The sequence below is a fragment of the Myotis yumanensis genome, unplaced genomic scaffold (genome assembly GCF_028538775.1).
Source record: "Myotis yumanensis isolate MYYU_CA2020_CCGP unplaced genomic scaffold, mMyoYum1.0.hap1 SCAF_3, whole genome shotgun sequence".
Classification (NCBI taxonomy): domain Eukaryota; kingdom Metazoa; phylum Chordata; class Mammalia; order Chiroptera; family Vespertilionidae; genus Myotis; species Myotis yumanensis.
Genome location: NW_027223754.1, coordinates 122,994,338 through 123,007,503, shown reverse-complemented (window position 1 = coordinate 123,007,503; position 13,166 = coordinate 122,994,338). Strand labels below are relative to the sequence as shown.

Genomic DNA, 13,166 nt, shown 5'->3' with positions numbered 1-13,166 from the left:
ACTAGGGAGGTGAGGGCATGTGCCAGGGCGGGGAGGTCGGGGGGAGGTCAATGGGGGAAAAGGAGACATATGTACTACTATTGGTAAGAACTTCCAGTGGCTCTCAACCTTCCTAATGCCACGACCCTTTAATACAGTTTCTCATGTTGTGGTGACCCTCAACCATAAAATTATTTGCGTTGCTACTTCATAACTGTAATTTTGCTACTGTTAAAAATCGTAATGTAAAATATCTGATATGCAGGATGTATTTTCAGGGGTTGCAACCCACAGGTTGAGAACCGCTGCACAATAAAAAAAAAGAATAAATTAACATGGGATTGGGCAAAGTTGGGCAGGATTAGTGTAGTTTGAATCCTATGATTTTCCCCAAAAGTTTAACTGAAGTCCAGGTGACCCTAGAACTCAACACTAACCTTTCTGGAACACCAAGGACATAGTATGAGAGTCTCCACATTTCACAAGTGCCCTAGCGGTAGGCACTAGAATAATCCATGCAGTGGGGATGCAAAGCTTTGACCAGCCCATTCCATTCTGCCTTCAACTGGTGACACTATATTCAATCCAGTGACCGAGCAGGTTTTAATGTCTACACACTTGACTCTTTAATCAACACTTCATTTATCTAAGAGAGACTAGAGTGAATTTTCAAATCAAAATTCATTTTAATCTGTGCCTGAAAAGTAGTGATGTTTGAATATGCTGGTTTTTAGAGTGGATTCTAATCATTATAGACCATGAAGCTTGACCTTAGAGGGATGTATATTAAACAATGTTTACTTAGAAAAAAACAGTGTAGATTTACTAATGCCCAAGTAAGAGGCTCGCCATAGTAGTAGTTGGGTGAGCCCCTCAGTGTAAGTTGATTTCCACAAAGTGGTTGAAAAAGTTCTTATGATGGAGGCAAGATAGAGAAGTGTGTGCCAGGTGAATAAATATAAAGAGAAAAATTAATACCCAGATAAAAGTCTTATGCAAAGGGGAACTTGAATGGCATGCATGCTTTCTTCTTGAGCCCTTCAACATTTTTATCAGAAATTTGGATGAAAATGTGGAAGGCTTGCTTATCATACTTTTGAAAGATTCAAAATTAGAATGGGTAGCTTATTTGCTGTCTGAATGAATCAGGAGTCAGAATGATCTTAGAAGACTGAAACAGTGAGTCAAAACAATATAATTATCTTTTTTTAAAAGAATATTTTTTTCTTAGAAAAGCAACAGATATGCATTATTTAACCCCTAGAGTGCCGGAGAGCGCCATCATGCTCCTCCTGTCTTTGGCCAAAAGTGCCGGGAGCGCTATCGTGCTCCTCCTGCAGTGTCACTATTAGATGCTAGTAGTTCACTCTTTATTGACAGATGGCACCTAAGTGCAGATTACTTATGATGCCGAATGTTTGTAGTTCTAAAATTGACCACTGGCATCTATCTGCCTAATTTTTTACAGGTACTACGATTTTATGAAGTTTACTCAGATTTTGTAGCCCTAAAGCTTCAAAATGGCATCCAGTTCTAAGTCTGCTTTTATTATTTTTTTTCTACTAGTATTTTATAATACAATCAGCAAACAATATATGTCAAAGATGAAAACAAATATACTAAAGGTTTCCTTAAGTTTTTGAATATGTAACTTTATTTACTTGTGATTCATAATTTTTTTCCTAAACTGCTGTAAAATCAGCAAAAATGCCTTGGCAATTTTAGCATAGTTCCTAGGATATTGGTTGGCACTCAAGGGGTTAAAAAGTAAGTACATAAAGTTTAAAAAAAGACATAATTTATTGTTAGTGAAAACATGCTGGCTTTTTCTGCAAAAATATTTGTTTAATGCACATCCTTCTAAGTTATGCTTAATGGTTTGAAAAGACTATCAATAGTAGATCAAAGCATAGACATTAAATTTTGATACATATTGCCAAATGACTCTTGAGAACAACCATATACATTTCCAGTTCTTTCATCATTTAAATTCAAGTATCCCCTTTTCCCCTGCATAATCACTAAGTTGCATATTTGTTTTTAAAATAAATTCTGCATTTTTAAATTGCTATCTATATATATAAAAGCCTAAGCACTGTTACTATGGAACGACTGGAATGACCAGTCGCTATGATGTGCACTGACCACCAAGGGGCAGACACTCAACGCAGGAGCTGCCCTGGGCCCCCAGGCCCCGATTACCGGATGGGGCCTGCCAGCCAACCTCTCGGTCCCTCCCCCCAGCCAGCAGGCCCCCATCGCCCAATCAGGGCCAGGCCCCGGGCTGGGTCGGGGAACTGGAGGTGGGTGGCAGCAGACACGTCCCCTTTCCCCTGGGGGGCCAAGGGCTGGGATCCCACCTTGGGGCTGGCGGCCAACTTCCTGGGTCCCTACCCCCAGCTGGCAGGCCCTGATCGCCTTATTGGGGTGGGGTCCCAGGCTGGGACAGGGAACTGGGAGTGGGTGGCGACAACCAACCTCCCGCAGTGCCTGGGTGGGGGGCTGCGACCTCTCGCTGGCTACCTGGGGGTGGGAGTGATGAGGACAGAGGGTCGGTGAGAATGTGGGCTACCTGCTGAGCTCACTCTCACACCCCCTGCTACCTCCCCTGGGGATGCCAGGTCTCGCGTGTCGGGGAAACCCCGCACTCAGATGCTGGGTGCCAGTGAGGAGCCTGCCCCCCCTCCACCCATGCAGCCTCTTCCAGGTGAGCCAGGTAGCAGCCACCAGGACCACAGGGGCTGGTCGGGCTCCCCATGGGTTCGCACAAGAGCCAGTCTACAAGGCTGGCCCGGCTTTCATGCGGCACCACTGGGCGGCCCAGAGGTCCTCACTGTGCCCCCGCCCGCAGCTCCCGGCTACGCTCACCACATCTCTGCGTGGTGACTTGGGCGTGGTGACGCAGGTGGAGGGGGGACTCAGGGCCCAGAGGTCAGCTGGGACCTGTCCTTCCACGCCAGACCTCACACTTTGGTCACCGGCCAGGCCTAGGGTCCGCACCGTGCATGAATTTAAAAATAAAGCTTAATTGAAATAAATGTAGTTCTGCATTAGGTTTGTAAATCAGTTGTACAAATACAGAAAGCTGAGGGGAGTCTAGTTTGAGAAAGTTCTGGGAGTTTTAATGGACTCAGACTTATCATCAGTGTGGTGCCCCTGCTACAAAATAAATTCAGTGTGTGCTGGTAGAGTCAGTGCTGTCTGAGATATCTGGACTCTGCTTCTAATTCCTACCAACATTATAAACTAGAAGGGATCCAGCAGATTCTCGTCAACTAAGGGCTGTCCAGGATGGAAAAAGAAAGGCTGTGCTGAGTGAGGAATAGCTGATGGGATCCTAATAATAAAGAGCTAATATGCAAATGATCACCATACCCTCACATTGTCATGCCATAACGGCTCAGACACTCAACACTGGGGGGAGAGGAATGGGGACCAGCCAGGCACAAATGAGCTCGCAACAGAGGAGTGGGGACCAGCCAGGCTGCGGCCCAGGAGAGGGACAAGCTGCACATCCCACGGTTCCGGGCGCCAGCGGCTGTGCCTGTGCTTGTGCCTGTGGCCCGGGAGAGGGACAAGCCACCCGCCCCACAGTCCCGGGCTCCTGCGGCTGCGGCCCAGGTGAAGCCACCTGCCCACGGTCCCCTGTGGCTGCGGCCAGCTTGGGTGAAGCCGGCCCAGGTCCTGGGTGTCTGCGGCCAGCCAGAGGGAGGGAAGTCTGGGTCCCGGGTGTGGGGTGAGGCAGAGGTGGTTAGGGGCAATCAGGCCAGTAGGGGAGTAGTTAGGGGCGATCAGGCAGGCAGGCAGAGGTGGTTAGGGGTGATCAGGCAGGCAGGCAGGCGAGTGGTTAGGAGCCAGCAGTCCTGGATTGTGAGAGGCAGTCAGACATCCCCCGCAGGGTCCCAGATTGGAGAGGATGCACCCCCCATGCACGAATTTTGTGTACTGGGCCTCTAGTCTATATATATAAAAGACTAATATGCAAAGTGTCCCCTTGGGAGTTCAACTGGGAGTTTGATCACTCGCTATGATGTGGGCTGACCACCAGGGAGCGACATGGAACAAAGGAAGGCCTTCGGCTGCCTGATCAACCCTGTTCACCAGCCAGGCCTAGGGACCCTACCCGTGCACGAATTTTGTTCACTGGGCCTCTAGTGGTGTCTATTTAACCCTTTGCGGTCGTTTGCTACTCTCAGCCACCAAAGCTTTTTTACCGTTCCGGTCGTATGTCTGCTCTCAGCCACCACAGCAAGGAACCGTACGAATCTTAACTCTATTCATTCATGTATCAGTTCATAATTTCTCTGAAAGCTCTTAAGTGTCTAAGCGACCTTGTCACGAACCAAAACATTGCCCCGACAAATCGGAGATATCGAAACTCAATATAAACAAACGCGGTCGTTCCACACTCGCCATGCAAAACACCGTGGCGAGTCAGTCGCCTTTTGAGAGTGAAGAAATTGACAAGCTTCGGAGATAATTCGAAGAATTTCAAATAAAGCTTTACAAATTACGTTTAACTGTAATTAGGCATTCTCGCTTGTTAAGATATTTCAAAATAATACTCCAAAATGGCAAAAAGAAAGTTACCGAAAGAAGTGTACTGCGAATCTGAAAGTAACGATGAAGAGTTTTATTTTGGCACCTTGAATACTGACTCTGACGTAGAAAGTGATAACGTTTGTAGTGATTCTACTAGTAGTGACGTCGTTCCAAAAAAGAATTAATAAATCTTGTTTATCCTTCATAATCTTGCATGTTAAGTATCACTGCTCTTTCAAATGGAAATTAATTCCCAACCAGTACGACACCCATGTCCAAATTTAATACGACCGCAAAGGGTTAACCTAGAAAAGAAAGCCGAGGTCAGTGTTCATAGTTAATTTTGGATATTTTCAGAGTGGTTTTGTATAAGAATATTTGAATTGTTCTGTGTTCAAAACAGAAAAACTAAGACAAATCAATAGAAGTAATAGGAAGGCAGATTTTGGTTCAGTATTAGGATGGACATACTTTCTAACAATTACAGCTGATTGCAGATAGGTTGTGCTGTGTTGCAAAGCTGTGAGCACTTGACCCTGGTCTGAATTGAAGCAGCTGTTAAATAGCTATTTAGAGATATAATGGGGGAGGGATTCTTTTTCATTTTTAAATGGTTTTTATGAAATGTTTTTAAAATGAAAATGCAGCAGAGAGTTTACAGACACCTGTGTACCTACCAATCAAATTTAACATTTTAATACTTGTCACATTTTCTTCTTCTTTGTAGCAGTTTTGTTTTTCTTTTTAAGATATAAAGCATTACAGATACAGGCGAAGTGTTTACCCCAACCCCATCCTGTTTTCTTTCTTCCTCGTGAGGTTGGTGCGATACCTTCTTGTCCATATCTTTATATTCTTTATTACCTATACATGTATACTTATACAACAAACAGTATTATTTTGAGTCATATGCCTTTTTTTGCAACATTCTTTTTACATTCAACATTATTTTTCAAGAGTTATTTGTTAATACATGTAAGTCTAGTTTATTACTTTTAACTTTCATGTATAAATAAGTAATTATTTACTCATTTTTCTATGAAAGATTTTTAAGCTGTTTTCAGTTTGTTTGTATGTTTTTTACTGTTACAATCAGCCCTACATTGTTAAAAGAGATTTGTCCATTGGGAAGAGGTTGAACTGGATGACTTAATTCAGTTTAATTCAACCAATATTTTCTAATCTCTGAGGATAAAAAGATTAAGGCATAGTCCCTGCTCAAGGAATTCACTGTTTAAAGACTCTGTGAACTTTGTATTATTTAATTGTTTATAGTGCCATTTTTAGGCATCTGTAAAACTTGGCTGGTTTAGGCAATCACCTTTTTAATAATGGGGCATCATCTGACATATCTATAGTTTTGAGTGTAATTTTCAACCTTAAGTCTCAATGTTAACTAATAATTTTTGATGAGATGACTTATGTGTCCAAGAGCATTTGAGATTCTTCTTCAGAGCTGCTTTGTCCATTTATGATTTATGTTAAAGAAGGTTTTCTGGTTCATGTTTTCTACCGAATTTTTCTCCTTGAAAAATTAATAACTGCCACTTATGGAATCTTTCTGTGTATTTTATGTCTGTGTGTATTGTGTTTTTAGGAAAAAGGCTCAACTAAAAAAAAAAAGCGGTGTGCCTCAGATCAATGAACAAATGCTGTTTCATGGTACCAGCAGTGAATTTGTGGAAGCAATTTGCATTCATAACTTTGATTGGAGGATAAACGGTATACATGGTGCTCTCTTTGGAAAAGGTAATTATCAGAATTCCAGGTTCGATTCAGGTCCTAGGAGCAAATCTCCTCTCTTTAGAGATAATTGACTCTTCTGTAATTCAGGGGTTTGACAGTTATTAAGTTAAAAGTTATGTACCAGGTTCCCAGCACACCCTCAGAGGTTCTGAGCTACAGAAAAGCCACCTCCTGCATGTACAAGATAGAAGTAAGACCTTCATGCCCTGCTGGGTTAGATCGCGCCCCGCTCCCATCATTCGCAGGACATCATGTCCATGTTCACTGATTTTTGCGTTATATTTAATTTTCATGGATAAGTCCTTTGCTTGGATAAAACTAAAACTTTTATGTCAGATAAAGAGAGAACTATCAAATAAATTAATGTACATTGTGCACAGGCCTAGGTACTAGTATTTTTTGTTTTTTTTAGAAAAAGATAGGTAAGAATATTAATGAGCAATAAAGAATAATAGGGGAAATCCTCACCTTTTTCCTAATGTCATGAAAGTCCAAGTTCTCCAATTTATGCCCACTACCCAAGCAAAATAAGGAGAGAAATGAGGGGGAAAGGTAAGGGATGAACATTTATTTTGCTGGTTCTTGCTTTGTACCTTACTTCCATCAAGAGAACTGACTACCATTTAGGATTAGGGTGTGCTCTATTTTTAAAAAGTAAATACATTTTTAAAATAACTACCAAAAAGTCCATTTTATTTCTTTAACTGTAAGAGGATCAGAAAAGTGTTACATAAATCCCATCAGTACTGGGTAATACGAGACATTGCAATTACTTTTCAAAAATTTTTAGAGTAAGTGTCCCCATAATGATGTCAGTCCTCCCAAGAGTCAGATGCTTTACTGAGTTTTCCCAAATAGGCAATGAACCAGTGAAATTGTTCTGTTGGGTGGTCGGATGTGAACAGCATTGCACGCTCGGGACATAGAGTTCTATTATTTCCAGACATATCATTGAATTGTTGCTCTGTATCATAGAAATGTGGTACCTGGGTTTTGAAATCATCTCTGTAGACCAGCAGTTTCCACTGTGCTCTCCAGGGCTTCAGTGGCTGCTGTATAGGGAAGCGGGAGAGGAAAGCGGTGGAAGGAAATAGAAATGGGAGGGAGTCCAAACAATTAAAACTCAGGTCCTGCCACACTTGTAATCACAGAAATAGTTTGTATCAGTCTCACATATTGGATTTCTTTGTAAGATTTTTTTTGAAAACAAGTCTGGCACTACTTTTTGGTGCGGAGTGATGGAGTTGGTGGTGGGGACCGGTCCATACTAACAAATCTATCCCTATGGCAGTCTGAATCACAGCCATCCATAACAGATAAACTTCTGTTCTTAAAGATCTACATAGGAGGAAATTTCACATCTATTTCTGTTATACAATTCCATGTGTCTATTCCCCTAAACCGTGGTTGGCAAACTGCGGCTCTCGAGCCACATACCGCTCTTTGGCTCCTTGAGTGTGGCTCTTCCTAAGCCTTAGGAGTACCCTAATTAAGTTAATAACAATGTACCTACCTATATAGTTTAAGTTTAAAAAATTTGGCTCTTAAAAGAAATTTCAATCGTTGTACTGTTGACATTTGGCTCTGTTGACTAATGAGTTTGCCGACCACTGCCCTAACAGAATGTTTTTTTCTTGTGTTTCATGTATTCTTCAGGGTAGTCTTTAATCTTGGCTTTCTTTTTTCTTGGTTCTTTTTTTTAAGGAACCTATTTTGCTAGAGATGCTGCTTACTCCAGTCGCTTCTGCAAAGATGACATAAAACATGGAAACACATTCCAAATTCATGGTGTAAGCCTGCAAAATCGGCATCTATTTAGAACGTATAAATCTATGTTTCTTGCTCGAGTGCTGATTGGAGATTATATAAATGGAGACTCCAAATACATGCGACCTCCTTCCAAAGACGGTAGCTATGTGAACTTATATGACAGCTGTGTGGACGACACCTGGAATCCAAAGATCTTTGTGGTGTTTGATGCCAACCAGATCTATCCTGAGTACTTAATAGACTTTCATTGATCCAACTGACAAATCTCAGTGGTCAAGGAAGTTTATTCTTTCTTGCAGGAAGATTTGCTCTCATGTCATCTAGCCACTAATGTTAATTATCTGACACTTTTGAAACAGATATGAGAGAAAAAGTGGACTCCCTATAAAAAGACATACTGACTTTAAGGTTGGTTTTATTGTTGTTTTGTTTCTGCTAGTTGTTCACCGTCTTGTTTGTTAAAGATGGACACCATTGCCATTTTAACACCTCGCGGTGAAAGATACCACTCAAAACTGAATCAGCGGAGGCTCAGTTAGCATGGTCATTTAGAGTTATTAAAGTTTCTGTGTGTGTTATCAGGATGAACGTTTTCAGGTGAGATAGACTGATTCCTATATATGTTCAGAAAATAAGTTACAGACATAAGCTGGTTCCTTCAGAGGAACTGAACCTTTGTAAGTTGAATTCTGATGTTACTGTCCACCAATCTACATGTTGCTTTGTTGGTCTTCTGAAACCTTGAAGCAGCCTGAGTATTCTTGAGAGAAGTAGGAAATAAGAACATTATTTGCAGTCCTGCCAAACAAGCCAGAAGGAGAAAATCAAGGTAGAGTGCCCTGCTTCTGTCCGCCCAGGATGGCAGGCTGCAGTCTCAGATTGCTCCTGTCACTCCGCTGTCTCCTGCATCTGAACTGACAAGTGCCGCAGCTGTCGTTAGCCTGCAGTTCATCCACCGAGGCTCTGGAATTCTTGTACTGAGACTTGCTGCACAAGGTGTTTATTGCAGCTTTAAAGCAAAACTTTTATTTACTATTTAAAACACATATTTTCCCTTTGTTTTGGGGTTCTGACAATGATTACTTGTAAGATATTTTTATCTGCTTCCCAACTACCACACACACACAGCTATTCAACAGTGATTTACAAAATTCACTTCCGATTTGTATTTCCCCATTTTGAATCATTGGATGCATGGAACAAATCTGGTTTATTCCTTTCAGTAGCAATTGACAATCTGCTAACTCTCTTGAAAAGTTAGACAAAATTCATTATCATGTTTAATGGAAGTTTGTTTCCCTGTTCTTTCTGTCTTGCTATCCGATTCTAGGAGAAGTAATGTTGCAACAGCTTCCTGCCCCTAAAGGTATCCTGGCAGACGCCGGACAACTTGGCAGATATGTGGTATAGGAGTTCAGGTATCAGATCAGGGATTGGCCATACAATTGTTAACAGTTTTTCCAACCTTGATTTTCAATAGTTCTACCTGGAAGAAAGAAAGAAAAAAAAGAACACTTGTATCAATCATTTTCAAGAAAACCTTCAATCTAATACTGAATTGTCTTCATTATCCTCACCCAGTTTTAGCTGAGAGTTAGTGAACACAATTTAACTTCTCAAGAAAAATCCAGTAAATGTTCATGTCTGTGTTGTTCAGTTCAGTCATTTGAATTGGGAAGGCATCTAAGCATAATAAAAATGAAGAGTATGGAGCAAGATTAGGTTGGTGATTCTTTACCTACTATCTCCGCATTTATTATAGCCCAGAACACTCGTATTTGTGAGTCGAAAGTAAGTAGTACACAGGAAATTGCGTGTACTGGTATAATACCAATTAAAAGTAAATGACAGCAAAGATTTCCTGACTCAGATATGCGGACTAGCAGCCACTTTTGATGAAGTGCTATGAATATTTAGAAAGAACATATTTTAGAAACAGTCAGAAATCATCATGGAAATAACTGAGAAAAAGCCCACAGGCTGCCTTGGGAGTGGTAGTACACCATTGCTTCAGCCCTGTTCACAAAGAACTTCTTTAGAGACATTAGGAATTTAGATTTTTGAAAATCTTTTGTGCTATTTATTTTTACACACCAAAATGTTCACATAGTCTCCAACATGGCTGTCTTTTTTTTTTTTCTGATTTAACATGATTTCCTCTCCCATCACTTGACTGGAATAACTATTATAATGTCTGGGGGTTATTTTTCATTTAGGCATGTGCAGATTTCATCTCTGGGTGACTAAGAGCCCAGAGCTGAGATGTGCAAGGCAATCTGTGTGAACTTAATTAGTTGGCTCATCTGCAGGAAGCAGAGTGCACTGCAGTAGGCATTGTAAGAAAGAACTATTTGAGAATCTACTGTTAACTCTCCTTTTACAAGAAAGAGCCAATTGAGATCATTTTTTAATGTGACAGCATTGAGTTGATTGACACTAAAATTCAGTTTCTCTGTATTGATCAGTAGATTGAGTTGAGAATCATGGTGTCAGTATGTTATACATGCTGGTCTGGACCCATCCACTTGTCACCTTTTCTTCTTGGCATCACATAGTAGGGGTGGGCGAGGGAAGAGAAGCCACTCCAGGTTAAAGAATCAGTGATTTAAAATATTCTACATTGAATGAATCCCAGCTGATAGTGACCTTTCTTTTTTACTTTGGTGATATCAGCCTCAGGGTAAAAAAAAAAAAGTGTTTATAAAGAAAGTTTCATAAATCTTGCTGTTATGAGCAGGAAGGTTTTTGTACTAGTGTGACTTTCATCTCTCCACTGTGGCGATGATGGTAAAGAATTTGGAGCCATTTTTGATATGTGAAAATATTGTTTTTACATGTGGTGATTAAAGCTCTCCATCACAGGTCTTGGTTGTCTGTGTATGCCACATATTTGTTTCTGTGATTTCTGTGTCTCATCTCCACCATTCGTTATTTAAGCCTAAATTTTCAGCTCAAATGAAAGGAGTTTATTGCTTGTACCTCTGTGTAACCCACTCGCAGATGGGTAAAGTCTCTTGTTCTCAGTTTGCATTACCTTAACCAGATAACCTGTGAGGAAAATTACTTGTTCTGTGCTGTTGAAAATTTCAAAACAGACCAAGGGCTAATGCGTGTGGCCGCACCTTTCCTCAGCGCGCTCCCTGCGCCATCATCCTGCCTCCTACCAGCCCCTCCCAGCATGTTCACAGTAACTCCTTTTGAAGTGAGTTAGGCATTTCACTTCATCTTTAAGCTTCTATTGGCAAAAAGGAAGGTATCAAAAGATATCTTAATTTTAAAGCTTAGAGAAATGAGAGACAGAATGATCAAGGCTCACCTGTGGTAACAAATCAAGTTTTACATCTAAAATCATGTCCCACTCTGTCTAAATGTTGGGTTATAATTAAGGTTCATTGTTATGAAAATTCAATTGAGCTCTGACTGATGATGTAGAAATGTGACATGTTTATAAGTTTTATTTCTAGCCATTCGGTGTTTGAGGTCCCCTCCCAGGTCACAGGAACAGCACTGGAAACCGTCTCCCGGGTCCTCAGTGTGCTTTGTCCCAGATTGTCCTCCCTCCATGGGAAGGATGTTTGTGTTGTTTTCAATAAACATATTGCTTGAAACAGAGATAGCCCATTTCTAGATGAAATTAGGGGTTTTGTTCTTGTAAAAGAGAAAATTAAAGGGAAATGAAGATTAGCCAGGAAAGGAAAAACAAGCCTTCTAAAAAATTATGTTTGGTTAGAAACTGTGGCAAAGGGATTGTACTTATTTTTAGCCCTTTGTGCTAATATACAGGAAGAGGTTTGGTGAAAAGAGCCGCCCTGCCGCACTTCCTATGAATAATTTTATGATGTTGCTTGAGGCAACGGTGATGGAAGAAATGAATGTTTCAAAGAAATATAAAGTACATGATTCTTTCAAAAAATTTTATTTATTTCAGAGAGGAAGGGAGAGGGAAAGAGAGAGAGAAACATCAATGATGAGAGAATCGTTGATCAGCTGCCTCCTGCACACCCTACAATGGGATCGAGCCCAAAACCCGGGCATGTGCCCTGACTGGGAATCGAACCGTGACCTCCTGGTTCATAGGTTGATGCTCAACCATTGAGCCACGCTGGCCAGGCCAAGTACACGATTCTCTGTGGGCTTCCTGGTTGGTGTGAGTAATAAATATAGGAGAGGTGAGCCCTAAATATTTAGGAAAGACATTCAGAGTTCATCCATTAACCTTCACTTTTTTGCAGAGGTAGTTTACTTCTCATGTTTTTAAAAAACTCCAGGCTTTGGTAGGTTGTGCAGTCTCTCTCTGCCCTGCCCCTTCCTGTACTGAACTATATTTGATAAAAAGATGACTTGTTTAGCTTTGGCTGATGTGGCTCAGTTGGTTGGGCATCATCCCGTGCACTGAAAGGTTGTCGGTTCGATTCCCGGTCAGGGCACATGCCCAGGTTGCTGCAGGCTCAGTGTTTCTCTCCCTCTCACTCTCTCTCTAAAAATCAATAGAAAGTTTAAAAAAAAAATGTCTTATTTATTTCCAGCACCCAGACAAGAACTTCCTTGCTATAACTGAGCTCAGTCTCCTGCTGTAAGACTGTAGAATGCATTTTCTCAGCTCTAATTGCTTGGCTTTCATTCTTTAGCACTGTAGGCTAAGAACCTGGCTTTGATTTGAACTTTCTCGTTGTGTGGCTGTGTATCTAAGAATTTAGCATCAGTCTTACTCATTTTTAAGTGGCTTCTCATGAGATTGGAACATAGGATTATGCCAAAGACATTGGTGTTTTCTGCAGCTGAAAAGCCTTATTGTGCCCTCTCCTGAGAGGTTATACAATATGCTGTTGCTGATTCTGGCTCATGCTAACTTCACTTTGGTAAGCCAGTTTAGGGGAGTCACAATCAGAATTTAATTCAAATTATTTTTGCAGTATCCTATATAATAAAAGCATAGTCTGCAAATTGTCCCCTCGGCCATGAGTTCATCCGGGAGTTTGACCAGGGGGCAGGTCCGGCCGGGGGAAGGGAGGGAGTACCCGGTCAGCAGCCAGCAGCTGCTAGGAACCCTACCAGTGCACGAATTTTGTGCACTGGGCCTCTAATTAATTATAAATACAGATTGCCCTTGTGTTTTCCTGTTCCTTTTT

General features: G+C 41.3%; 1 protein-coding gene across 2 annotated transcripts in view; it reads left to right on the top strand.

Annotated features, from left to right (window-relative positions):
- PARP11 (poly(ADP-ribose) polymerase family member 11) overlaps positions 1-11,982 on the top strand; it is a 57,230-nt gene extending 45,248 nt beyond the window's left edge. For both annotated transcript variants that reach the window (XM_070409546.1, XM_070409547.1), the window contains 2 exons: positions 6,119-6,270; positions 7,972-11,982. In XM_070409546.1, coding sequence (XP_070265647.1) covers positions 6,119-6,270; positions 7,972-8,288 — 469 coding nt within the window. In that variant the 3' untranslated portion in view covers positions 8,289-11,982. The remainder of the gene's footprint in view (positions 1-6,118; positions 6,271-7,971) is intronic.
- Positions 11,983-13,166: the final 1,184 nt, after the last annotated feature.